The sequence below is a fragment of the Acomys russatus genome, chromosome 19 (assembly GCF_903995435.1).
Source record: "Acomys russatus chromosome 19, mAcoRus1.1, whole genome shotgun sequence".
In the NCBI taxonomy this organism is placed as follows: domain Eukaryota; kingdom Metazoa; phylum Chordata; class Mammalia; order Rodentia; family Muridae; genus Acomys; species Acomys russatus.
Window position 1 is genome coordinate 39,033,470 of NC_067155.1, and position 26,679 is coordinate 39,060,148.

General features: G+C 53.7%; 4 protein-coding genes across 8 annotated transcripts; 1 reads left to right on the forward strand and 3 right to left on the reverse strand.

Annotated features, from left to right (window-relative positions):
• Positions 1-408: 408 nt before the first annotated feature.
• On the forward strand, positions 409-4,084 carry Lamtor4 (late endosomal/lysosomal adaptor, MAPK and MTOR activator 4). Its single transcript, XM_051161203.1, has 4 exons — positions 409-571; positions 1,032-1,112; positions 3,483-3,600; positions 3,902-4,084. The coding sequence occupies exons 1-4, from the start codon at positions 569-571 to the stop codon at positions 3,997-3,999; spliced, it is 300 nt and encodes a 99-aa protein (XP_051017160.1). The 5' UTR covers positions 409-568; the 3' UTR covers positions 4,000-4,084.
• Positions 4,085-5,072: 988 nt separating this feature from the next.
• Trappc14 (trafficking protein particle complex subunit 14) lies at positions 5,073-9,128 on the reverse strand. Its single transcript, XM_051161204.1, has 11 exons — positions 8,562-9,128; positions 8,222-8,317; positions 7,987-8,116; positions 7,764-7,850; positions 7,485-7,605; positions 7,222-7,369; positions 6,728-6,810; positions 6,479-6,642; positions 5,733-5,887; positions 5,395-5,588; positions 5,073-5,271 (listed from the first exon to the last, which is right to left on the reverse strand). Exons 1-11 carry the CDS (start codon positions 8,970-8,972, stop codon positions 5,118-5,120), a joined length of 1,743 nt encoding a protein of 580 aa, XP_051017161.1. The 5' UTR covers positions 8,973-9,128; the 3' UTR covers positions 5,073-5,117.
• A 1,128-nt stretch (positions 9,129-10,256) lies between these two features.
• On the reverse strand, positions 10,257-17,830 carry Gal3st4 (galactose-3-O-sulfotransferase 4). Of its 5 annotated transcripts, none has more exons than XM_051161206.1 (5): positions 17,691-17,830; positions 16,487-16,578; positions 16,263-16,364; positions 15,771-16,074; positions 10,257-11,342 (listed from the first exon to the last, which is right to left on the reverse strand). In XM_051161206.1, the coding sequence occupies exons 3-5, from the start codon at positions 16,358-16,360 to the stop codon at positions 10,350-10,352; spliced, it is 1,395 nt and encodes a 464-aa protein (XP_051017163.1). In that variant the 5' UTR covers positions 16,361-16,364; positions 16,487-16,578; positions 17,691-17,830; the 3' UTR covers positions 10,257-10,349. The 5 variants fall into 5 exon arrangements, with proteins under 5 accessions (XP_051017163.1, XP_051017165.1, XP_051017164.1 ...); XM_051161208.1 differs by having other exon boundaries at positions 16,263-16,383; XM_051161207.1 differs by lacking the exon at positions 17,691-17,830 and adding an exon at positions 16,755-16,927.
• A 1,009-nt stretch (positions 17,831-18,839) lies between these two features.
• Positions 18,840-25,047, reverse strand: Gpc2 (glypican 2). Its single transcript, XM_051161947.1, has 10 exons — positions 24,731-25,047; positions 23,896-24,054; positions 23,247-23,569; positions 22,521-22,601; positions 21,674-21,836; positions 21,249-21,379; positions 20,974-21,120; positions 20,746-20,885; positions 20,478-20,647; positions 18,840-19,529 (listed from the first exon to the last, which is right to left on the reverse strand). The coding sequence occupies exons 1-10, from the start codon at positions 24,894-24,896 to the stop codon at positions 19,270-19,272; spliced, it is 1,740 nt and encodes a 579-aa protein (XP_051017904.1). The 5' UTR covers positions 24,897-25,047; the 3' UTR covers positions 18,840-19,269.
• Positions 25,048-26,679: the final 1,632 nt, after the last annotated feature.

Genomic DNA, 26,679 nt, shown 5'->3' on the forward strand with positions numbered 1-26,679 from the left:
GACCTTTAACAGCTCTGGAGCCATCTTTCCAGCCTGCTTTCTCCGTCTTGTATCATGTTTATGAAAGTGTCAGGTTGCACTGTGTGTGGGGACTTTATTCCCTTGTATTGATTATATGCTAGTGTGTGAACACACCAAATTTGACTTGCCCATTCAGTTTTATTTGGGTTGCTTCACTTTTATGCCTCCTCAAGGCAGAAGAGTTAACATGCGAACAGCTTTCCATATGCGACTTTCACGTTAGTTTCTCTTTTCGGGTTGAAGAGTGACATACTAGGGGGTCTCCCCTTACATCACCGGACTGCGCTAATTTCCCTTTTGAAGCCGCCGTCGCACTTGCGCATGTTCGTAAGGCCGGCAAATCCTGAGGGGCGGGGAAATGCAACCAATCCACGAGTGTGTCCGGAAAGCGGCGCTCGGCAGTGGTTGAGGAAGTCTGATGACGTACACGCCCTCCAATCCTCACGCGAAGGGCTGGGCTAGAGTCAGCTGCTGAAACCACATGACCCGAGCCTGGCGCCGGAAGCTACCTATCCGGTAGACAGCTCCCCCGGCACCTACGGCTGCGATGGTGAGGACGCATGCGCGGGCGTGCAAACCTGGGGTTCCGCGTCCCCGATCCCCCCCCCCCAAGCTTCGGTTGCCCCCTTATGGCGTGCACTCCGCTGTCACCTCCAGTCCACCCTGAGACCGAGAGGGAACGGAGATGGGAGGGAGGCGACTGGGAGGGCTGGGGAAGGCTCTGCTACCGGGCGTTCGGAGGCTGGGGAGTAGTGTAGATGGCACAGGGGCGGGGCACAAGGGGATTGGAGTGGAAGGGGCCATGAGGAGGGGCTGTGGGGCTAGGAAGTACTGCTAGGTCGTCTGCGTGACGAGTATAAGACCCAGGGATGGGTGGGGGAGGGGTGCGCCGGAATAGTGACCACAGATGGAGACATAGACATTTAGCGGGTCTGGAAGGATCGCATCTAGGAGGGCAATGGGTTTGCAAGGGTGTCATGTTTCTCACCCCTTGCCTCTTTACCCGCTAGACTTCTGCACTGACCCAGGGGCTGGAGCGAATCCCTGACCAGCTTGGCTACCTGGTGCTGAGCGAAGGTGCAGTCCTGGCGGTGCGTTGTGGGAAAGCGAGGCGTGGGACGGGGCGCGGGGTCCTTTTGGGACACATGGCCTAGAAGTCCCATCAAATATTGCCTAGTTTCTCCCAGTTTTGTTTTTTGTTCTGTCTGGTTCCCCAGTACTACATAAAACCAAACACGAGTAATCCTAGCTCTTGGAAGGTGGAGACAGGCGGATAGCTGGGCATGGTGGCGCACGCCTTTAATCCCAGCACTCGGGAGGCAGAGGCAGGCAGATCACTGAGTTTGAGGTCAGCCTGGTCTACAAAGCGAGTCCAGGACAGCCAAGGCTACACAGAGAGACCCTGTCTAAGAAAAAAAAAGTTCAGCATCATCCTTGGCTACACATATCAAGTTCAGTTCCAGTTCTAGCCTGGACTACATGTAAACCCTGCCTCAAAAAACAAAAAACAACTTTAAAAAAATCAGTGTCATACAATTAGTTACCGGTGTGTTGATAACGGATTACTTGTAGTATGTTATTATTTTGTAGATCTTTAAAACTCAGTGTCTGTGTGTGTGGTGCATATGGGTGTTGAGTGGGGGAAAGTTAGAGGTCATCCTCCCTGAGTGAGGTCTCCTTCTCCCACGTGGGTCCTGAGGATTGATCTCAGGTCACCAGGCATTGAAACAAGTGCCCTTGCTCTGAGCCATTTGACCTGCCCCTAGAACTTTTTTTTGTTGTAAGACGTCTTTAGAGGCAGGAGCTGAATTGGGTTGAGCTGCAAGGGCAGGGTCGTGGAGGAAGGAAAAGGCCACCCGGGGCTGGGAGCTGGTGCCCAATGCCTGGCTGGGTTGGCTGTGGGTTTGTGATGAAACGGTTTGGACAGGAAGGATGGTATGATTAAACCGATAGTGGAGAACTTCCTATGGCTAGCTTCAATGTCTTTGCACCCATCTTGAGGGTCACTTAAAGGGTTTTAAAACAAAATGGAGCTGGGCGTGGTGGCGCACACTTTTAATCCCAGCACTCAGGCGTCAGAGGCAGGCGGATCGCTGTGAGTTTGAGGCCAGCCTGGTCTACAAAGCGGGTCCAGGACAGCCAAGGCAGAACACAGAGAAACCTTGTCTTCAAAAACCAAAAACAAAACCCCCAAAATGGTGTACACAGAAATGATGTCGCAAGACCGGTCCAGGATAGGCTAGGTAGAAAATAGACTGGTAGCAATGAGGAGAAAGGGCAGAAGACATTGGATCTATTTTCTAGGGTCTGCACACAGGTATGTGTGCCCATACCTGTGCTGAGGCCAGTGTACAGCATTATAGAGACCTCTCTTCCTTATTCTTTGAGGCAGGGTCTCTCACTTAGCCTGGAGCTAAGCTGGCAGACCTCAACAAGCCTCAGCAACCAACCTGTCTAGGCCCTCACACACAGTCCTAGAGCTAATTATGAGTTCGAGTGTGGCCGTGCCTGGCTGGGGATTTGAACTCAGGTCCTCTTGCTTGTGCTGCAAGTGCTCTTATCTGCTAAGCCATCTCCACAGCCCAGAGATCACATTGCAGAGGTGTTCGTATGTGTTGGCAGTAACTAGGTAAAAGTACTTCTGCACGTCCATTACCTTTCTGAGTACTCATCCAGTAGGACTTTGAACTGGGAAAACCAGAAAGACGCCAGGGTGCCTGAACAAGCAAGAAATCCAGAAAGGAGTTGACCAAGGCGGCAGCTAAGGGAAATGTTGGCGGCTTGTGCACACTGATAGCAGTTATATGGGACACTCACTATGCAGGCAGGGTTTTAATGTGCTCTCGCTTTCTCATGAAACTTTCACAAGCCCATAAAATAGGTCCTGCTGATTCCAATATACAGATGGAGAAACTGAGAGCAAAAGGGATTAAATCTAGTAAAGGCCCCATTTAGAAGTGATGGGGAGCGGGAGTTGAGACAGTCGGCACTGCTGTCCAGAGGAACAGCCATTGGGAAAGCTTCAAAGATGCCGTGGTGTGTCAGCTTCAAAGCCTACACACAGGACAAGTGGGAAGAAGGGGAGCAGGTGGAGCCTTTAAAGATTGGGCAGTTGGCTTGGCGGGTGTGTGTGTGTGTGTGTAACATCTGCCTAGAATCCTAGGTGAGGAGCTGGGGGCATGACAGATCACTTGGTGAACACACCCAAGGTTTTGGTCCCCAGCATGGCTAGCGGTAGAGTTGCTCTCGGCATTGAAGCCTGGTATTTCAGGGTGAGCAACGGTGGCGCAAGGGAAGGCAACACCATCATAGGTTTAGATGGGATTCTCCCAAAGCTGGGCCACTTAGGACTGTAGGAAGGTATAAAGGGAGACCATACAAGTATGGGAGCTGGAGGTCCTGTGCCTTGAATCTGCTAACTCTGGGCTCTCTTTGTTCCTACCCGCTTCCATCGCATGCAGTCATCTGGGGACCTTGAGAACGATGAGCAGGCAGCCAGCACCATCTCAGACCTGGTCAGCACAGCCTGCGGCTTCCGGCTGCACCATGGCACCAATGTCCCTTTCAAACGCCTGTCTGGTGAGCTCCTGCCTTTGGTGGTGGGTGGGTGGGTTTGCTCCTAGAGGCTTCTCTGCTCAGGGGAGGAATACCTGGCTCTTCCCACTCACCCCCAATTCCTCCAGGGCCCCTGGTTCAACCTGGGCCTTCAGTTTGACATCCCTCTGGTATGAGAATGGAGTAGTAAAGAGAAGAGGTTTTCACAGCTGCCTCTCCTCCGTGAACTACAAAATTGCTTTGTCCTGGCCCATCGCAGCCAATTTTGTTGTGACCCCCACGGTGGCCGCTATTACACCCACTAACTGCTCCCTTCCCTCTCCAGTGGTCTTCGGTGAACACACACTGCTGGTGACTGTGTCAGGACAGCGGGTGTTTGTGGTGAAGAGGCAGAACCGAGGCCGGGAGCCTATTGATGTCTGAGTTGCACGAGGCGCTGGCTGGAGAAGTGGCCTGCCTCTGGGCCTGAGATGGAGGACACCGTCTCCACCGTTCTTGCTGCTGGAACCTGGAACTGGGCGCGCGCTCACCGCCTCCTCACCCCAGCCCAGGGCACAAAGGAAAACTACGACAGGGGGATCCCCTCCTTTCTTCCCTTCTGCATAATAAACACCAGTGCAACCCTCCTGGGGCTCAGGATGTGTGCAGAATGGTTCCTTTGCAGGAGGGGGTGAGGTTACACCCTGTGCCTGTTCTCGACCCTCTAAGGAGATGACTGTACCTTGCTCCATCAGTTGGTGGGTCAAGATCACTGCCAGGCAGAAGACTGAGAATTGGAGACATGTGGTAGTGCACATCTGTAATCCCAGCACGTGAGCATCAAGTTTTCAGATGGCCTGGGCTGGCTGCCTAGTGGTTTCAAAACCAGGCTAGGGTGTTTCAAAAAACCGAATTAAGTAAAACTACAACTGAAGAAGCATGCATAGGAAGGCAACTGTGCCGTCTCCTGGGTGGTCGACACGCAGAAAAACCCGTCCTCCCTCCCAACAGCTTTTAATAGTTTTACTTCAGTTGGAAGATGGAGACAGAATAAGTTACAGCAACAGACAAAAAACAAAAACCAAGAAAACAGAACTTAAAGTGCTTCAGGCTGCCAACGTAAACATGAGGGGCAGAAAGAGGCCACCTAGCTATGTCCCCCAACCCCTGAGACACGAGAGCCGTTTGTCATTGTCCCTTTACCACTACCACCCTCTAATCTCAGCCCTGCGGGTGGGTGGAAAGGAATTTCAGAGGCAGAGGAGACAGAACTGGACTGAGAATACAATGTAAACTCGGGACAAAGCGGAGGACTGGGGTAAGGGAGCTCCTGCAACCCTTGCCCTGTTGGGGTGGGGCCAGCCCCTCCCCCCCTTACAAGAACTTGGGGGAATACTGTTGGCTGAGCTGCAGCCATACTGCCCATTTCACAGCTTCTGCCCTCATCCCTCACCAGCAGACACAGACAGGCAGCCCTGTGGGGCCTCTCTGCCCACAGTGGGAGGTGCAGCCTAGGGGCTTAGGGGTTCTGGAGTGTCCGGAGTACAGTGAGCAGGCCGGTGCTACTTGACAGGCTCCACCACCAGGACTTTACACTCGCGCTTGGCAATCTTGTCTAGGGAAAGCACAGCCTTGTCCGGGGGCAGGTAGAGGGGACGACCAACGGGGGAGGCCACAGGGGGTGTGATGGCCCTGCGTTCCATCACGCTGCCTGACCTGGAAGAAGACAGAAGAGGCTGTGGGCTCTGTGAGGCCATAGCATCCCATCCCTCGCCCTGCTCCTGACCCCAACTTGGTTTTTGGTCAGCCATCAGTCCAGGGGGCAGGGGGGTCCCTTACCTCATGAGGTGGCTACGGGAAGGCTGTTGGTGGGAGAAGGACTGAGAACGGCCTAGGCTAGCCTGGTGCCTCTCCACCAGGTCTCTGACGGCAGGGCTGCTGGGGCTGCTCTTGCGGGACAGGGGCCGGGCCTCAGGCGGAGGGTGGGACACACTGGCGGTGAACTGGAGCTTCAGTTTCATGTGCTGGCTCAGCTGGGTGGGAAGATGCAGACCTTCACACAGACCCAGGTCGGACTGGGCTTCTATCTTCCCTGTGCCCAGCCTTCTCGTGCTACCAAAGCCATTTCCCCTCTAGGAGCTAGAAGCTCTCACCATTCCACCCAACACTGAGCCCACCTCAAAGAGTCCCGTCCTCAGGGCCTGGAAGGCCACACTGAAGGTAAGCGCACTGCCCTTCCGGGAGAAGCCAAGGTTGTTGAGGGGTGTGTGGCAGACGATGGAGTCTAGGGCTGCCTGCATAGCGCGGCGCTCCTCCTCACACAGCTGCTTTCCTGACAATGGAAACAGATATCCCTGAGCACTGGACTCCTTTCCTCAGCTCCCACAGGTCTTTACCGGCACAAGAGGGGTTGGGGGAGGTGGTTAATCTGCAAAATGCTCTGTGTAGTAAACTGAGTAAATGTTATCATTTGCTGAGAGTTACAGACAACAATGGGTTAATGCTGTGTGCTGAGGTCTGCTCTAACCCATATCATGCACTAACTCTGTTAATATGCATATGAGCCATGAGATGTTATTTGCTCAGTTTTAGAGAGGCTAGAAGCTCAGAGAGATGAATTAACTTACCCAAGGTCACACAGCTAGTAAACAGGTGTGTGTGTGCGGGGGTGGGGCGTGGGGTGGGGGGTGGGCGGGAAAAGAACTTGTGCCAGAAAGCACAAGTCCAGTGTTTCTACCCCTGCCTATCTCAACTCCCTATCTGTGACCCCGGATGGCTACCCGGTCCCCAGCGGAGCCATCCGGGTACTACAAATCACCCCGAGGTGAGGCTGGCCACCACTCTGAGCTGGTCTCCCTCATCCTGCCTCTTCTTTTTCCCGTCCCTCCCAGGGGACAAGGTCTCAGCCTGGCAGGTGACCCACCAGCCTGTGCGTGTTCCGGGGTCCACACAAGCCTCACAGCAAGGAAGTCTTGGAGGTTGTTGAGCAGCGTGTAGGTGACAGTGAAACGCTCGTAGGTCCGAACAGGGGACTCACAAGAAGCGGTCATCACAAAGCAGGGGCGGTCTAGGCGGACACTGGGCAGGCTGGGAGCAGTGAGAGACGAAGCAGGGTGTGTGTGTTAGGCAGAGGTGAGCAGGAAAGTGTCTGGTGGCTCTCCCTCACACTCACCGGTAATGGGTGTAGATGCTCTGGGTGAAAGGCAGCTTTGGGGTGGACCACTGAACCACGGCAATCAAGGGAACTTCAAGACCCTGCAGACGGACCAAAGCGAGACGACCCACGTTCAGAGAGACCTATGGCCTTTCCCTTCCACTCTCTTGTTTTGTTTTTTGGTTTTTCGAGACAGGGTTTCTCTGTGTAGCCTTGGCTGTCCTAGACTTTCTTTGTAGACCAGGCTGGCCTCGAACTCACAGCGATCTGCCTGCCTCTGCCTCCCCAGTGCTGGGATTAAAGGCCTGCGCCACTAACACCCGGCAGGTCTCATAGCCTAGACTGTCTGATCCTCCTGTTACCCCCCAAGTGCTAGGATCCCAGGCGCACACCACCGTGCCTGATTTATGCAATGCCGAGGGCAGAACCCAGGGTTCTGTGCTCCCTCCACGTGCACTCTACCAACTGGACGGTTCCCACTGTCAATCATTTCTGTGAACACACCAGCTTACCTCTTTGGCCCCGGGAGGGGGCTGTTCACCCCCTCTCAGCTGAAACAGGAAGTTGTGTTCCTCCAGGGCACTAAGTGGACAGGGGAAGTAGCCAGAGGTACCAGGAAGCCGGCAGAAGGAACCCATGGAGACTTCCCCAGACTGGTGACTAGTTCAGAAAAAAGAGAGGCAGGGTAAAAAGGAGCTGGCCCTGTCCCATTTCTGTCCCCCGACCCACACCCCCACCCCATTCAACAGCCGCACGTCTCTCCACAGGACCTCACCAGACATTGTCCACCAGCAGGACGGAGCCGTCGGGCATGACAGGTAGGTAACTGGCGTTGAAGTTGGGGAGGATTCGGATATCCCAGATGGAGATTTCTTCCTGGGAAGAGCTATTGAGCACTGTGGGGGGAATGGAGGGAGGGAAAGAAGCCCAGCTCAGAGTAGTGAGACCTCCTCATCCCCAGCCCCACCTTCAGCCAAGCATACAGGACCCATCCCTACTCTCCAACCCATCCCCTTGCTGCCAGTGAAGCCTTGAGGCGGCGTGATCTGCTCACCCTTGAGCACAGTCAAGTGTTTTCCAGCCACAGTGAACTGGCGGCATTTCAGAACCGGAGGGGGCAGCAGCGTCAGCAGGGTGCTCACTGCGGAAAGAGGATGAGGCAAGAAATGAGACCTCCACCTCACAGTTCTTCCCTTCCAATGTGGGTGCTTCCTCTAATCTACTCCTCTCCGTGCTCCAGCTCTTCCCCCTCTCCCCCCTCCCCACCTCTCCCCCACCTTGAGCCTTGAAGGCGCTCTGTTCTCCACGGAAAGTCTCCCCAGGAGATCGCGTCTGCAGCAAGCGCAGGTAGCCTTGGTCTCTGACTTCTGGTGCCTCGACCTCCCGCTTCCACACGGTCACTACAATCTAGGCAGGTATAGGAGCCATCGGCCCATGCTCACGAGGAGTGATAGATGGGTCTCGAAATGTCATCCGAATTAGAAGGCATCGGCTCCAGCTTTGTCACCCTACCTTGGCCTTGGGTGTCCCTGGGGGCAGTCTATCCAGCGAAACAGTGAGTGGGAAGATGACCTCATCAGTGGACACGATCGGCTCTTCCACAGGCAGCTAGGGGTTGTCAAATGGGTGAAGAAGTCAGGAAGGTGTCAAAGACGCAGGAAGCTTGAACCTCTCTGCAAGACAGGCCAAGTAGTCTGTATGCCCTCCCGTCTTAGGTCACTCTGCAAGGCAGGACAATGCTGTCATCTGCCTCCTCCATCAGGTCCCTAGGGAGTCCATGCCCCAAAACTGCCTCTCTTGCTTCCAGCAAACCTCCCTCCCCCCTCAGCCTTTGTCACCCAAAGATCCTCACCGTGGTCGCTCCCCCTGAGGTAGCAGGGCCCGGGCCGTGGGTGAGAAGGGGGCTGCAGCCTCGAAACAAACCTCCGCCCCCCGGATCCCCTCCCCCCGGGGGCTCGGCATCCTGGTCGCCGGTGCCGCCGCATCCTGGCAGGCCCCCTCCGGCGCTGACCGAGGCCAGGGCGGCCAGGGCGGTGGCCAGTTCGGTCCATGCCCCTCGGGATGCCAAGCCCGCGCCGCTCCCGACGCCCGGCCCCGTGCCGCCCCGGCAGCGCAGCACCAGCAGGAAGCGGACCGTCTCTCCCAGGTACAGATGGTTGCGCCGGGGCAGCGCCCGGTACCGGCCCGGATCCCCAGCCAGCTCGGCGCGTGGCGGCAGCGGCACGGCCGGGAAGTACATCGAGTAGTCGCATTGGGACTCCATCGGGCGGGGAGGGAGGGCGCCGGGATCCGAGCCCGGGCCGGCGGGGAGCCACGGGACCGGCGGGAGCTCGGCCGGCGAGTCCCGACACCAGAGGACCGCTGCTCCGCCCGGCAGCGGGAGACTCCAGCCGGGCCCGGAAACCAGGGAAACGAACCCGGAACCCAGACCCGGCGGCGCCGGAACTGGGGTGCGGGGCTGAATGACTGGAGAGAAACCGGAAGCGGAAGGAAAGGGGCGTGGCCTCCGAGGTTTCACGGAAGGGGCGAAGGATAAATAGCAGGCTTCTTTGGGAAGAATTTATTTTTATTTGTTCCTGCCTCCCTCTCCCCTGCATCATTCCTTTCTTTTCCTCTCCACTCTCCCTTGCTTTCTTCCCTCTTTCTTTTTATGACAAGGTATCCTGTAGCCCAAGCTGGCCTTAAACTCCCTATGTGACTGAGGATGAACTCAGACTTTTGATCCTCTTGCCTCCAGAGTCCTGGCGTTACAGGTATGTGCCATCAGGTCTGACTTATGCAAGCCTAGGGATTGAGACCAGGATTTCAAACACGCTAGGCAAACATTCTAGCAACTGGCTTAAATCCCTGTCTTTTTCCTGGATTTTTGGTGGTGGTGGCGGCGCCGGCAGCAGCTTGTGGTGTGTATGTGTGTGTGCCTGTGTGTCTGGCATACCTGAGCCTCTGCCAAATGCTAGCTTTTTTTTTTTTTTTTTTTTAACCAATCACCGTATCCCCAGCCTCGAGGGAATATTGAAAGAAAAGAAAGAACCCTTTTTAGCCTAATTTCTCTCCAACAAAAGATTCTCCATCACTTCCCCTTTGAGAGCCCTACATAAAACAAATAACTGGGCTCTGAGGTTGCAAGCACTTGCTGTTCTTACAGAGGACCAGAGTTTGGGTCTCAACACCCACATAGTGGCTCACAGTAATTCCAGGAGATCTGTGGGCACCAGGCATGGACGTGGTGCACATTTAGACATGCAGGCAAAACACTCATATGCATAAAATCAATCTAATAATAAAAAAAAAATAAGTAAATGTCTCATAGCATTTATTCATCCAACAAATATTTTCACAGTAAAATCAACACAGCTTCATAACAAATATCTCGTAGAGAAATGGATGTCTCATGCCCCACACTTTCTCTGTCTCGCTCTCATCTTTTGCCCCTCCAGGGGGCTTTGTGGAACTGCTGTATGAGGGGCTGGGGGAAGGGGGCAGATGTGGCTGGGATTCCTATAGAAAATCCAGACAGCTCCAGTCTCGCCTTAGAGCAAACTTCCTGTTCCTTCCACGGGAAGCGGAGATGCGGCTGGAGGTCCTCCACCCGTCCCGTGTGCCCTACTCTGTAGTCTGATACCTATAGGGTCAGTGGCCGTTAGGTCCTGAGAGGCCGGGAGACTGTAGGGGGAAACTGCTTGGCATCAAGTTTGTCTTTATACTGTAGCTCAGGCGTAGCCAAGCGTTCACATTCCTCCTGGTCTTTCTGGTTCAGTCCGCTCTGAAGTACATAGCCCAATACCTTAGCCGAACCAAACTGGAAAGGACGGAGCCTTACATCGGTGATGTATTTGGGGTCTAAAGCCTCACCCCCCATCAGACAACGTTTTGCCAGAGCTTCTCTTCGGGCCTGGAGCTCAGCCACAGCACGTTGCAGCCGACTCCGGCCGTATTGTTCTATCCGTGCCCACAGACTACGGTTGAAGTGAACATAAAGAGCCCAGTCTAGGTTATTCCAAGCTCGGGCCCTTGCGGTCAGCTGCCGATCTTCACCAGTCCCCGCAGTTTTATTGGCAGCGCTGAGCCTCTGCTCACTGCCGGCCTGGGCGTTGTGCATGAAGCCCACCACATCGTCCAGACTCCAGCACAGAGCATCTGCCAACAGGACCAGGGATTCATCAAAGTACTCCGCCACCATGACCAGGTCAAAGACAGAGTCCAACCAGGCCAGACCCCACTGGATAAAAGATGGGGGCTCGAAAGCTGAAAAGGCAAGGCTGGACGGCTGCTCGTAATTAGCAGCAGCCGTGGTAATAGTTTGGAAGAGAGGTCTCAGGCCAGCGCCGGAAGGTACGGTATGTAGCTGGAAGGCGTTGGGGTCTCTGGGGAGATGGGGAATCATTCTCATGGTCTTCGTCTCTGGGGGGAAGGGCAAACCGAAGTCAAACCATAGTAAGTTTCGGGCGTAGTGGTTCCCACGGGCCCCGGGTCTGTAGAAGGCTCGAGGATTGGCTAGGAAAGCAGCCAAAGACGGTGCCTTCCGGAAAGCCGATGAGGTGGATTTGTAATAGGAGAAAGCAGAGCGGGCTAGAGCCGCCGGATCTCGGACAATGGAAAAGAAGAAGCTATCAGAAGGCATGACCCGGAGCACCTGCAGAGGAGAGAAAGAGCAGACCAGTGAGGAAAGGCCTGACTGAGAAGGGAATAAGGACAAGTTAAGGCTCTGAGGAGCCCTCAGAACTCGGCTGTCGACCCTCGGCTTCTCCCTACCAGCTGGGTGATTGTGGGGAAATTATGTGGTGCCTCTGAGATTCAATTTGCTTGTCTGAGGGTCCTAGGTGGCTGAGAAGAGCACAGGAGATGACAGTCAAAACCCTGGGACACACAAAGCTCAGCGAGATCACTCGTTTACTTGGGTCTTTGTATCTTCCTTGGTTGGTAAAAACTGAAACCTGGCCCGGGCGGTGGTGGCACGCTCCTTTAATGCCAGCACTTGGGAGGCAGAGGCAGGTGGATCTCTGTGAGTTCGAGGCCAGCCTGGTCTACAGAGTGAGTCCAGGACAGCCAAGGCTACACAGAGAAACCTTGTCTCAAAACAACAACAGCAAAAAAACAAGCCAACAACAACAAAACCAAAAAACTGAAACCTGGGCCTGGGGAGATGACTCTCAGTAAAGTGCTTGCTACACACAAGCATAAGGATCCAGGTTCATATTCCTAGTACCCACAGAAAAGCCAGGCACAATTCTGAGCAATGATTACTCCATCCTAAACCTCCAAGCTAGCATAGTTTCCTCCCATTCTGATTTCCCACTTTATACTTGCTTTTTACTCATGTGCTGTCAGCTAATAAAATAGATCCTAGTCTCTCTGGTTATTTTGATATAAAGCTGGAATAAGGAGTAGCCACTGTTCTTACTAAAATAATAATTCAATAGTAAATATTAATAATCATTCAACACTCCCTGAAGGTTTCTGCTCTTATAATGACTTTTATCGTGGACTCTAACCTTCCTCTATCACAGTGGTGTTTGATAATAAGTCTGTCCTTAAGGAGGTTTTAAACTTTACCATCAGGATGGACAGATGGCTCAGTGGTTAAGAGCTCTTAAGCTGCAGTTATAAGAACTGGTGTTCAGATCCCAGCACCCATATAATGAGCTGGGTGTCTCTGCAAGTGCCTGTAAGCCTGCCTGCAATCGAAGCAGAGGCAGGAAGCTCACAGGGGCTTCTAAGCTAGCTGTGAACCTAGCTCCCTGTTCAGAGAGGGACCTGGCTCAAAGGAATAGGCAGAGCGTGGTGATGAGAACCCTGCTGTCTCTTCCAAGCCTCCTCGCACATTCCTAGGCACTCACAAATACACAATAAATCTTTAGATGAATAGGACAAAGCTAGGCACAATCTCCAAAGTGATAGTATGAACCTGTTTGCGACTTAAGGTGTAATGCTGTGTGTCTGGAAACTGTGTGAGCCGGCCCCCAAATCACCCACAAGGCATCATCAGCCTTTAACCATCCCCCAACAAATGGTTACATTTCGCACAATGTCAAGACATTTTATTTGCCAAACTGCCTCTATCACCCCAACCCTACAGGAGTCAATCAGAGTGATGATTTAAGAGTGGGGGGGGGGTATACCAGCAGACTAAACAATCATTGAGGGGGGGAAAAAAAAAACCAAGCAAATTGATTTTTTTTTTCTTAAAGGAGCTACAATAGGCCAGAGAGATAGCTCAGTGTATGAAGTGCTGTGTGCAGGGGTGAAGACCTGAGCGCGGATCCTCATGGACCACGTACATGAAGAAGATTTAGTAGCAGGCCTTTGTGGTCAGCAATGGGGACAGGGGAGATAGAGACGGGCACTCAGCCCCGAAACCCGCAGACCAGCCACAGATGCAAAAGAGACCCTGTCTCAAAGGGGAAGATGAGAGCCAACATCAAGGTTGTCATCTGACCACACACACACACACACACACACACACACCATGGCACACACATGCCCGGATCAGTTATGGACACACACACATCCTACACAAGATATTTTTTTTTTAAGCTTCTTTCCTTAACTGAATTAAATTTTTTTCCTTCATTAATAAGGGCATACCTATTTGAACTCTGTTTTTTGTTTTTTCAGCAGAAGTAAGTAGTTAACTGTCTCTGGCATCAAAACTAACTTCCCAGTTCGACCATTTGGTACTCATGTGACTTTGGCCTTTCACTGATGTTAATGGAGCCTTTGTTTCTTGGAGTATAAATCAGGAATGGTATGTCTGGAGGAATGCGGAAGTGCCGGGAACATAGTAGGTAGTCAATGGATGGTAGGGACAATGAAAGTCATCCCTCGGCCATTACAGGAACTTACTTCACTGACCCTTGTCAGGGTCCCACTCTTGACACTTGCCCCGCAGTGTTCAGCAGTGGCCCCTTGCTGCCCCTAACATCAGCCTCACACTCCTCAGCTGTCTCCTGCTCTGCCTTCACCAAGGGTGCACTGGCTATGCCGGTTCACAGCTGTGGTCCTAGCACTTGGAAGGCTGAGGAAAGAGAATAGTTGAGAATTCAAGGAAAGCCCAGGGTACAATAGCAAGAGCCTGTTTCACAGTAAAGGGTTTGGGCAGTCTCTCCTCTTCTATTCACTGCAAATATCTCCTGATACACACATGTCTACATGCACCACCATGCCTTCATGAGGGTTTACTTTCTTTAAGAATGCCCAATCTGCCAGGCGTGGTGGCGCACGCCTTTAATCCCAGCACTCAGGAGGCAGAGGCAGGTGGAACTCTGTGAGTTTGAGGCCAGCCTAGTCTACAGAGTGATCCAGGATAGCCAAGGCTACACAGAGAAACCCTGTCTCGAAAAAAAAAAAAAAAAGCCCAATCTATGCTGGGGAGATAGCTCAGTGGTAAGGTGCTTACCTACCATGTATGGGGAAGCCCTGGGTTTACTCCCCAGTACTTCTGTAAAAGCAAACAAACAGAAGAAAATCACCGAGAATGTCTGATGTTTGTAGGGCATTGTGGTTCACATCTAGGATTCTAGTACTCTGAGAGACCGATACGGAAGTATTGCTATGAGTTCTAGAACATTCTGGGGTAATAGTGAGCATCATGATGGTGGCTGTCTCAAAAAAATACAAAAGTTCCCCTCAGAGAATGTCTGAGCTGGAACTACAGTGTGAACTGTAGCATGCTTGCCTAGCATGCATTAAGAGCTGGGTCCCATCCCCGCTGCATCAACTGATAGAGTAGCGGTGCCCACCGGTGCCCGGCGCTCATGAGGTGGAGGCAGGAGCATAGGAAGTTCAAGATTAGCCTCAGCTGTCTATAAGGTTGGACGCTAGTTGGAACTACGTGAGATCAGTAACAAATACAGACACAGACAGACAGATGGGCGCAGGCACGCAGGCGCGCACACACACCACACACACCACACACACACACACACACACACACACACACACACACACACACACACGCAGAATGCATGTCTTTACTCGAAACTCCCATCTGACCTTTTTTTTTTTTTTTTTAACTTCCTTGCCCATCACACCAATCTGTTCTCTTTCCAAGTGCTCTTTATCCCTCATGGTGCAAGGATTACAGTGCGAGCCACCATACCCAGTACCAGCCTGCTTTCTTTTTCTTCCTACAAATGATCACTGCCTTAAGCATGTGAGAAAATGTGCTCATATCTTCCATAAGTAGTCCCTTTTGGGATCAGAACTAGGATCTCTTTTCATTGTTGTTTTTGCGACAGAGGCCTGGTACTTCTGCTCAGGCTGCCCTTCAACCTTGGTTTTGTTTTGTTTTTTTGTTTTGTTTTGTTTTGAGACAAGGTGTCAAGTATTCCAGGCTGGCTTTGAACTGACTATGTAGCTAAGGCTGGCCTTGAACTTTTGATCCTCTTGCCCCAGGTCCGGAGTGATGGGATTACAGGCGTGCACCACCACCCTTGTTCTATGTGGTGCTCAGAATCGAACCCAGGGCTTTCTGCACATTAGACAAGCACTCTAGCGACAGTGTTACATCCCTAGTCTGAGCCTCCTGTCTCAACTTCCCCAGTTCTGAGATTACAGGCGTGTTCCATCACACTTTCAAAGTGTCCAGCTCCTCTGTGCTCTCTTGAGGGTTTGACACAGAGCTGACATGAAGCCTCAACATGTAGTGTTCACATACAACCCCAGCGCTAGGCAGATGGAGACAGAAGGATCCTAGGGGATCACTGGCCAGCTGGCCTAGCTAGAAGAGCAAGTTCCAGGTTCCGTGAAAGAGCCTGTCTCAAACACTAAGGTGGAGAGGGCCCGAGAAACACCTGGGACTGACCGCTGGCCTCCACACGCCCATGCACCCTGCACACACAGGTCCTATATGAGTGAAGGGAAGCCTTTTGGCTCCCAACACTACACCTGACCCAGAGAAATCACATACGTAGAAAGAGCAATAGGAAACCTTGCCTTTATGCCCTAGGGTCCAACTTGTCAGCAAATGCCCATACCGAGGCACAGGTCTCCTCTCTTACAGATCTTGGCCCCGAGCCTGAGGAGATCTCTTTCCCGTTCTCCCCACACCCTACCTCCTCACCTCTTTCAGGTTGAACCTCATGTGATGGCAGAGGATATGGAAAGGCTTCTGGGTCTCTGAACTCTGAGGATGGTAGCCTTTGACCTTAGAGGCCTGGAAAAGCTTTGGGTAGCCAAACTGGTAGTGGGTGGGGAGGGCAAAACGTAGTCCCTGCTTGTCCCCGTAGCGATGAAGGAGGTTGAGCACAGAGCTGCTCCCAGATTTGTGTGTCTTCAAGAACACAAGTTGCTGGCGGGCTAGGCAAGACTTGATAGTTGGTCTGAGGGAAGGGATCCAGGACTGTGGGAGCTGTAGCCCAGTTATCCTGGAAAGAGATAGGAAATGTCCTGTCCCTTGGCATTATTTGGAGCAGATGGGTTTTTTTTTGTAACTGGACAATAGGGATCCTCCCACCCCAAGTGTTTTCCCCTTAGAGTCACATCCCAGATGGAATCAAGAAAGAGTAGGTTGGGGCGGGTATAGTCAGAGAGGTAGGACAGGCTAGGGACTCACCTCCTCTGGAATGGTCCCCCCAAGAGCTGGAGGCCAAATCCGATGGTCATAAAGACTCCCAGAGCCACCCCCAGGCTCCGAGGCCTCCGGAGCTTCATGATCCTGGCAGGAGACAGAGGGCCTATGTGTCACAAGGGAAGTGACATTAGACAGGGGACAGAGCCAGGGCCAAGGGCCATGGGTGGCAAAGACCTCTGGCAGTGGGTGTCCACCAGGGAAGGCACCTTTTGGAGATCAGGTGATCATTTCCCTAGGCTTGCTTGCTGCCCTGGTTGAGTCTGTCCCTGAGTTAGCACATTTTTGCCTCTGTCAGCGTCTAGAAGGGAAATGAGGGGTAAGGAGAGGAGTCTAAGGAGGAGGGAAGACCTGAGGCAGGGATGGGGAGTGGCCAGGGGTGTGTGCGTGTGTGTGTGTGTGTGTGTGCACACTCTTTATTCCAGATTGTCTATAGCCCCCCCCCCCCACCCCTCGTGGCTCTCCAACTGTACTCACCCCCTTTAAGCTTTGGATTTTTAAAAGAGAAGGAGATAAAGCCAGGACCCAGATCTTAAGTGAAACAGACATCAAATGAGATTGAACCTTTCAGCTCAGGATGATGACCTTCACGTCAAGGCGTTGTCAAGCCAGGTCCTGGCTGCCTTCTAAGTGCCCCTGTCAATCTCAAGCAGGTATGAAGACCCTCCCTACTTCTGTATGTAGCTACTTCATGGGGAAACCTTAGTGGGGAATGGGAGATCAGATAGGAGGAGGCAAGGTGGTGGGTGGACCTACAGGAGTGATATGAGCCACTGTTGATGGAGATGTGGGTCTACAGAGTCCCTGGATGCACCCCATCTCACGTCCTAATCCTATCTATCAGTGCACAGGGCGGGAGAGAGAGACACAGAGACAGACAGACAGACAGACAGACAGACAGACAGACAGACAGAGATAGAGACAGAGACAGACACAGATTCTTCTCTCCCATCCTTAACTTGGGCTGTAGCTTTATCTTTTCAGAGCACACCCTACAATCAAAGATCAAGGTCCTTCCAACACAGCCCCCTTCCCCGAACTAGCCAGGGTAACCCCAAGAGAAAAGAATCCAAGCTTGCTATCCAGAGGTCTGCCTCCTTCTGTCATTATCCCCAATTCCCTCCCCCAGCACAGCCCCCAGGGTTCAGCCGGGGGGAACTCACTCCTCTATGCCGAGCTACACTTGCTAAACTTGCTTTCTTCACTTGCTAAACTTGCTTTCTTCCCATCTGTCTCGAGCTCCTCTTTTTCCCTCATCCCGGGCTCACGGTCCGGTCCCTTCTGCAGCTTTGGTGACCACCTCATCCGTCACCAGCCTTTTGTTAAGGGCCTTCTGTGAACCCTCCCAAGTCTCCTTTTATAAATTCAAAGGCCCCTCCACCCGTTCCAGCCTCAGCTTCCCTAGCCACTCACCAGGCCATGAGAGCAGTGGAAAAATCAGGCCGGCCTGTCTCAGCCACCGCCCGGCTCCTCAGATCAACTTTCCCTACAAACTTTTCTCAGTACCCAGACTCCTCCCCCTCCCCTCCCTTTGTCCCGCCAGTCCAAGCAGCAGCTTAGGCTTGCTTGCTTGCTTGGGCCTTGATCTGTCCTGAGTCATTCTCCCTCCTGCCCTTTTGCAGTGGGTTGGAGGTGTGGTGGGCGGGGAGGGGGGGTGGAGATGCCCTAGCCTGCCTTTGAAAGATGCCACTTAGGCCCTCTTTCAAGTAGGAATCAATTGCATCTTTTTCTTTTTGCTTTCCACAAAACAAAAGATTTATTCAGGTGAAGTGGAAGGGGGGTGGGGTGGGGACAGGCAGGCCGAGACTTCCAAGAACAGCAGCCCTCACCCTGAAGGTAGCAAGGGCAGTGGTAGGCCTGGTGTCCTGCACAATTTACAGGTATTTCCTTATGTGATTTCTGTTTGATCTCCAACAATTCTTTTTTAAGACTAAGATACTCACACCTCAGCTTTGGGAAATCTGGAGTCGCTCCTTAGGGCTACCTGTTCCAACAAGAAGCAGGCAGGGCTCAGCCAGTTACAGTCGCCTAGGGCTCCCAGAGGGAGGAAGTGCTGGCTGCACATGGGTGAGTACCCAAATTCAAATCCCCTGCACCCATGTGAAGAAGCTGGGCCTGGCCACAAGTGCATCTGCCTGTAACTCCAGTGGTACAGGAGGATAAGAGGATGATTGGGGCTTGCTGGCTGCCACCCTCGCTCCAGGTTCAGGGAGAATGCCTGTCTCAAGGGAATAAGGCACGAGTGACATAGCAGGACAGATATTCACTTCTGACCTCTGGGTGTGCAATGCACCACACACACATACACACACAGTATAGAAAGCCACACACAGGCTCCAATAAATTATCATTTATTTACCAATAAACACTGACTTGAACACTGAAATATGACATGGAAGCTGTGAAGGACGTGGATGGCAAAGGTCATCAGCTGCCCCCAATCTTTAAAGATGACTTTAAAAGAGCCAACAGAACCTAGGCCCATCTCCCCCCAACCCCATCCTCTTTCCCAGTGTCAGCACCTAGCTTTGTTGGTTTTCAACTCTCACCCCTCCTGCCTCAGCCTCCCAAATAATAACGGTTTACAGGCATGCGACACCACTCCCAGCTAGTTTTATTTGTCCGTTTCCAATACCAGGTGCCCCATGCCAACAGTCCCACCCTCCCCACTTCCAAGACCCTTCAACCCATTTCCCAATACCCCACCCCCTGTCTGTTGCATCAATGAGCCCCAAGCCTTAAGAGCTGAACCATACTCCCTTCCTAAATAAATATCCCCAGTTCCCAAATGAAAAAATAAATATTATGAGCACCTATCTACCTCCCAACCCACCAATGGGAAACTCCTGGATTTGGGGCCCCAGCCATTCACCCACAAAGTCCCTTTCTACCCTCTCCGCAGCCCCCTTCCACTCTTCCTCCTGCTCAGTGGAGGGAGGAGGTGGAGGCAAAGGGCCATTAACCCTTCTGATGCTAGGGCACCCCTCCCTGGTTATCGAAGTCCAAGCAGGGTCAGAGCTGCAGGGAAAAGAACAACGCTGACTGGGCTATGGAGAGCAATAGATGATCCCAGATTCCTGCTTCTGCCCTGGTTATATCTGGCACTGCCACTTCCTCCTTTGACCCCAAGACTGTCCCTTCGAGGAGGACGAGGTGGCCTTGGCGGCCTGGCTGGGGGAACCACTGGTGCTGCCCCAGCTTTCCAGTCATCTGCATACTGCTGCCCACCTCCGGAGCCACTGGCGTCTTCGTCTGTGCAGGCGAGAGAAGAGCAGAGGTAAATGGTAGAAAGGAAGAGAGAGAGAGAGATGTAGCAAAGATGCAAGTGGAAGGGACATTGAGACAAAACATCAGCGCATGTTTTTATATGTAGGCACACATGAAATGTCAAAGTGAGACCCGTTATTTTACATAATTAATACAGACACAGATAAAGAGAGGCAAGGGAAGGGTATACAAGTGAGAGTGATTGACAGGAATGCCAAGGGAGGGAGTGCATTATCAGACTGCGGACACGGAGGTAGGACAAGGAAATGAGAGATGGCAAAAGACAGAGACAGAAAAAGGAAAGAAATGAGTAGATGGGGAGAGAAGCCATAGAAAACCAAGTAGAGAAACAGGAGCTGGGTAGGGAGGAAGAGTGGGGACGGTGCGCAAGACAAGACAAGGCAAACGTGCTTGTTTTCTCTTTTTGGCTAATTTCACGCGGTGGGGGTGGGATGGGCGTGGGGTAGCCCAGTGGCACCACAGCTAGCTCCCCTGTCCCCAGTACTGCTCCATACAATAACTTTCCTAAGTGTTCTCTGTAGGAATGCTTGTGCCTCCCTGCTGCAATCAAGGATGGAGACCTTTGAGACAGGCACTTAAGGCTTAAGCGAATACAAATGAATGAAGCTAATTAATGCGGGGGCTGGGGTGAGGGGTGGAAGGGGAGCCAGAGGAGCAGTGAGTGGCACTCAAAGGGAGGTGGGCAGGAGTGGAGGCACAGTGGGGGGTGGTGTCAATAGGCAAAGCGGAGTTCCAGGAGCAGGGGCGGGACTCCACAGGGCAGTAGACAAGAGCTCAGAGGCACTGGGCTGGGCTCCAGAGCAGCGAGCCAGGCTAGAAGCCATAGAAGAAAGAGGGCAGTGGGCAGGACTTGAGAAGAAACAGGCCAGGGCCAGGTCAAGGGGCCCTGCAGAGTGGGTTTCTGGGCCTCACCGGCATCGCGCATGTCAAGGTCCTGACCCAGCGCAGCCGCCTTCATTCGAGCAGTAGCCGCTCGGAGATGTAGCCTCCGCCGCCGCGTCGGGACGTCAGGATCCGAGGTATCCAACTCAGGGTTGCGGAGCTGCTCGTTCAAGGAGCCCACAACCACAGGCGACAGATACCTGAAAACACAGCAAGACCTCGGACGCTCCCGCAGCCACCTTCCCTCCTTCCAGCTGCCTGACTCCCAGCGCCCGCCCGCCAGAGCCCTACAACTCACCGGCCTCTCCCAACTCCAGTCCAGCAGGGTGCCGCCTCCTGCGAGAGATCCGCTGCCATGCGGGAGTCCCCACACACAGTCACCGGCAGTCCAGCCCAGAAGCCCCGCACTCGGCTAAGTCTCTCGCGGAGCTCCCACACCTGCGTGAGAGCAAACAAAGCTGCAGAGGACGCAGGCGGTACTCTGCCATACCCCCAGCACCCGCAGCAGCTTGGCTTCCCTACGCACCAGACGGTGCAAATTAGTGCCCGCAGCAGTCGTGGGCCGTTCTTCCTCAGCCGACGCCCTCCACGACCGGCTTGCCTCCTCTCTGGATGCTGGTGCCCGCCGGTTGCGGGATTGCACCGGATGGGGCGTCCCGCATTCCTGAAACACCTGCGCGCAGGAAAAGACCTCAACCTTTCGCTCTGAAGCAAACCACACTGTGTCCCATCTCTGACTCCACAGTCTCCCCTACTGTTTCTGACACCCACGCTGTTCTTGTAAACCTCTCCTCTCTGTACCTTGGCCGACACCTTAACGCTGTTTTCCTGCAGATGCATCAAGCCCTCTGAGATCTTCACCCCAATGGACTCAGCAGCCAGTTCAAAGGAAAAGGGTCCCTGGAGTTTCTCAGCCAGCAGCAGGAGACCATCTTAAGGGAAGGGGAGAACAAGAAACGAAAGGAAGACAGTAGGGGGACAGCACTGAACTAAGATGTTCCCACAAATCTTACTGGGGCCTTTAAAAGGAAAGAGCAATTTGCTCTTTTCTGTGGAGTATGTGGTCGAATGAGAAAAGACCCCTCCCCCTAAGTTTGCCCCACCTCCACCCCCAGTTTGGTTTTATGCCACCCTCTCCTTACACAAATGGCCCCCAACCTTACTCAGGGCCCTCCTCTATCTGGGGCTTTCTTGAACTCCCTTCGGGCTTTCTTGAGCCCCCTCACCCAGATATCCGCCCCATTCAGGCTCCAGTCCCCTGCTGCTGAGGCAGCCATGGGCCACATTGAGGCAGAAGCCCCTGCAGGGCATGAGCGAGGGGACTCCCCGACAAAGTGGGCAGCCGATCAGACGCATCAGGGCCTGCCTGCAGCCTTCCAACACGGGCACCTGGGGGCAGAGAATGGGTCTGGGCATCCATGAACACCTAGGCTGCTCTTAGCAAGCCCAGTGCTGGGCATAGAAAGGTCAAAGATCCTGACCCCCCCGCCCCAGGCTATCTGTTGGAAGCTGGATGTGCGCAACGGTGGCTGGTGACCCCCATGTGGCACCCGGTGATAACACAGGACTGCTACGGGGCTGAGAAGGGGGTACCTAGAGGCAAGGCTGCCGGCCCTGCTTCTTGAGAGGGGACTGACTAGGGTGTTGCTGGGGAGGAGGTGGTAAGGAAAGATTCAGGGTCAAGAGTGAGCCCAAGATGGTTGAGGAGAGAGGAAGAAGGCAGGAGGTGAGGCTGGGGACAGGACCTGTGATGAAGAGAGGCCTTCAGCAGCAGGGAGGAGGGAGGGGTCACTGAGGGACTCACTACAATCTAGAACTGCTATGGAAATGAGCAGGCCCTCCAAGACTGGCAGAAGGCACATGAGTCACCAGGCGGGGGTGGGAAGAGGGACCAGAAGTCACAGAAGATCATGTCGGACACCCAGTGGAGGCCTGATTCTGGCCTTCCTTCCTGATGTCCTCTGGAGCACCAGAGCTCAGGGGTAGAGAAGGGGCAGCTCCAGGCCTCTGCTGCCAGCCGGTGCCTGTCTTCTTCACCCCCTGGGTTCTGTCCACACTCAGGTCCCCTCTAACCTTAAGCGCGTCACTGACCACATTTCTTCCAGTCTCCAGACCCTGGACCAAGGCCCGGGCTGCCACCAGTGCCCGGGTTATCTGGGGGAAAGAAGGTGAGAGAGAGAGAGAGAGAAAAAAAAAAAACCACAAAAAAGATTATGCGTTAGTCAAGACTGAGGTTGGGCTTGTGGGGTCACTCTGGGGCGGGTACACTGTTGGGTGATACGGAGAAGGAGGAATTATGGTCTAGAAGGGTTGGGTGTTTACAAAGAGAGCTGGTAGGATTGTGCTGTACAAGGTTTAGAGATAGGCTGTGTAACAGAGCCCTGAACTTAAAAGACTGAGGGGCGAGGCCCAGCATCACTACTTATTGGCTATGGGACTTGCTTGGGAGACCCATTTTCCTCCTATATAAAATTCTCTTATTTCACTCCAACAATCACGGTGACAATTCAATGTGTTGCCGTGAGCGAAAACGATGCCCAACCATGGAATGTCCGCTTCTTGCTTGGCTGAAGCCCAGGAGGTCCCTGGGTTAGGACTGGAGAGGCGTTGGCGGACAGCAGCTGGGGGTGGAAGGCGGACAGCAAACGTACAACTATGACGACAAAGAAGGACGGCGGGCGTGTAGAGGGGACCGTGGGGTAGGGGGTGACCTGAGATGGGGATCACCAAGTGAGAGGTGCAGGACACGAGGTCAGAGGTCAGAGGTTGCTGCAGCTCAGGTCGTGGGGCTCCCCTCACCTGTAGGCGGAGGCGGCGGGGCGAGTCCCCGAAGGGCTGCAGGGAGCCGTCGGCGGTTGAAGTGAGGCGAGTAAGGCAGAGCAGGAAGTCAGGAGGGAAGCTGTACTGTGGGTGCAGCAAAGGGAAAGCTCTCTCCAGGAGCTGTGCCCAGAAATCCGCCAAGGTGTCATCCAGCCCCTCGCCAGACTTCTCGTAGTAGTCACGCAGGCCAGAGAACAGACTATTGAAGATGATGGCGTGCTGGGAATACAGGCGGCCATAGGAATGCGAGAAGAGCTGGGCCAAAGAATGCTGGGATATAGACAGCATCTCCCGAAAGAACTCTGACAAAGGGATGGGAAGAGGGAACGGAGACAGGGAGAGAGGGGAGGAAGGGCAGAAGCAGGAGGGACGAGGAAAAGAAGAGGCGAAAGGATTAGAAAGTGAGCGAGTCAGAGATCAGGCAGACTAGGGATGAGTAAGGGCAGGGTCCTGCGGAGAAGGCGGGGTGGGTATTAGAGGTAAGTAGGGCTGGGGCAGTTGCAGGGGAGTTCCGGGGTAAGAGGTGGGCTGGCTTATGGCTGCAGGAGGTGGGGGGATAGGACACTGCAGAGAACCCATACAAATAAAGAGGCGTGAAGCACATTTGGGGAACCCCAAAGCTCCTCACCATTAAACTTTCTGTGCCGGGCGGCCAGTGTGTGAATCAAGAAGGAGCCACTGTCCTCCACCAGGCCACGGAACGTGACCTCTGCATCCCTGATCAACTTCTGCTCCGTCTCACTGGAACAGCAGGTGTACTCCTGAGGACAGATCTGAAGGTGCTCACCTGGGCAGAGGAGACAGGGAGGAACAGTGGACGACAAAAATGGATATTAATGAATTTCTTTTCAACCCGCAACGCTCCCCCTACCCCCACACCCATCACTGGGGGCTGATGATTCTTTTCCACCTGTGTGGCCGCTTTGTCCTTTGTTTGGCCCCTCAGCCCTACCTTAACCCTCCTTCATTGTCCCTCACCCATCCCAAGTTCACCCCTATTTGTCATGGGATCATCTAATTTGACAGTCCAAATTAGTGACCGGTGTCTTCTGGGGACCTTCCCCGACACCGCACACCCCATGCCTCCAGGGACGTATGGGACATCTATAGGATGAAGAATGGGGTTTGTAGGGGTGGGGCTACCTGGCGAGCAAGAAAGTATCATCATAAAAGCTCACAGAATTTGCAAGGGAATTTCTAGCTGTTAAAGACACTACCAGGGTGTGCAAATTACAGAGAAGGGAATTCCTTGGGTGGGGAATTGGATGAGGGGTATTATGTGAGCAGCAGGGCTATTGTGATCCTGGTAAGGAAGTTGGAAGAGGAGATGGAGGAAGAGGAGGAAGATGCCTAAGAGATGAAACAATTATCACAATGGTCACTGAAAGGGAAGAGTTATTGTGAGATGGGGAGGACCCGTCCCCGCCCCCTCCCACTCCTGACTCTTTTCTCTTTCTTCTCACCTGAGATGAGGGAGGGAGGGATTAGGTTTAAACTGTATCCCCGGGCTCCCAGCACCTGCCGAGTCTCTGCACAACTCCGGACGACCTTTGCCTCACTCCCACGCCCCGGTCCTGGACCGGGACACAGAGGGAGCAGCAATAGAAGGAGAGGTCGCAGGGCAGACATAGCTGCTTTCCTCCCTGAGACGGGATAAAGTGGGTCCTAAGCGGGGAAGAAGAGCTCACGGAACTCTAGAATTCCGCTCTCGGCCGCGGGACGTCTGGAAGAAAAGAATGAGAGCGTGCTCCCCAAAACTGAACAACCCCAGCACCGTAGCTGGACCAGGCGGCATCTGCGGAGACAATGGGAGCCAGGGAGCGGGACAGGGGGCGGGGCCCGAAGCGGGGACCCGCCAATCATAAGGAGAATCCGGCCTCGGGGGCGGGGTCAGGGTAGAAATGGAGCCAATGTAGAAGGGGAAGTCGGCAGGGGGGAGGAATGCGGCCGGTATTGGGGAGCTTGGTGAGGTGGGGGGGGGGGCTGGAGGGGGGAAATAATGTGGTCTTAAGAAAAGGCGTGGTTTTCTCATCCAAAAGGCAGGGCTTGTGTGAAACTGAGCCTATTGCAATTGACAAGCCGGACTGAAGGCTGTAGCAGAACGCTCGGCCAATGGAAGGGAGCACAGGGGCGAAGGAGGTGTGGCGAGGGCGGAGCGGCCCGCACGCCCTGGAGCCCACGTGACGGGAATGCATGCCTCATGCCTGGTGGCCGCTCGAAGCCGAGCAGGCTGTGTGGCTGGAACGTGCTTGGCACGAGCTCGCCCTCCGCCAAGTCTCGCGAGACTTCTCGGCCGCGCGAAGACCAGTTAATCTCGCGCCTGCGTGCGCGCGGGCGCGCGCGACGTATCTCGTGCCTTCCCGCTTTTTTTTTTTACGCGCCCCCTCCCCAGACTTACCCGCCCGCCGTCCGAGGAAGGAAAGCCGCTGCGGCCGGCGTCCCTGTGAGAGGTGGGATGTCCGCTGAGACCTGAAAGGACCCCTGAGGTGGTGACCTTTCTTCAGCCGTGTTCATCTAGAGCTCACTCTTCCAAGCTCAAACAGTGAGGTTATCCCTTTGGGCCCACAAATAGGCCGCACGCCGACCCTCTCACTCCCTCTTGCCCCTCGGACGTCTGTAGCTCTGTGGTGTCCGCCACGGAGGCCCCGGGGAAATTCCATCTGACCCTGAGAGATAAGTAGTCTCTCCCGAAGGGAAAACTCCCCTCAGCTCAAGCAAGTGGCCGGGGGAGGGCTGGGGCGGGGGGGGCCGGGTCAGCCTTGGACAGTGCTTTCTGGAAACAGAGAATGCGAACTTTCCTTTACTCTCTGGAATTTTCCAGCCTAATTCAAACAACAACACACCTCTACCTCCAAACCTTTCAGAGCCTCCCACTTCCTGTATCGTCAGGGAAGGATTTCCAGACATGAAAATCTGAGGTGCTTTGCTGCTTTGCTTTTAGCAGCCAGACCGCATTCCCTAACAGTGTACCCTCCCGCCTCTGACCTCTCTAAGGGGGAGTTGCTCCAGACGCTGCTCTTGTGTGTAAATCCTCTGGCATGTATTTATTTATTTATTTATTTTTCGAGACAGGGTTTCTCTTCGCTGGTATAGCCTTGGCTGTCCTGGACTCTTTTTGTAGACCAGGCTGGCCTTGAACTCACAGCGATCCACCTGCCTCTGCCTCCCGAGGGCTGGGATTAAAGGCGTGCGCCACCACTGCCCGGCTTGGTCTTATCTGTGTATCATCTATTCGTTCGTTCATTTATTTACTTAACCTATACTGAAGATTAGACTCTAGTCTTGGACAAACCTTAAACAAACCTCGTACCACTCAAGTATAATCTCCAGGCCTCCTTTCTTCAGATGAGGTTTCACTAAGTTGCCCAAGCTACTTTGGAATTCCAGGCTTGTTTTCACTGTGGTGAATTTC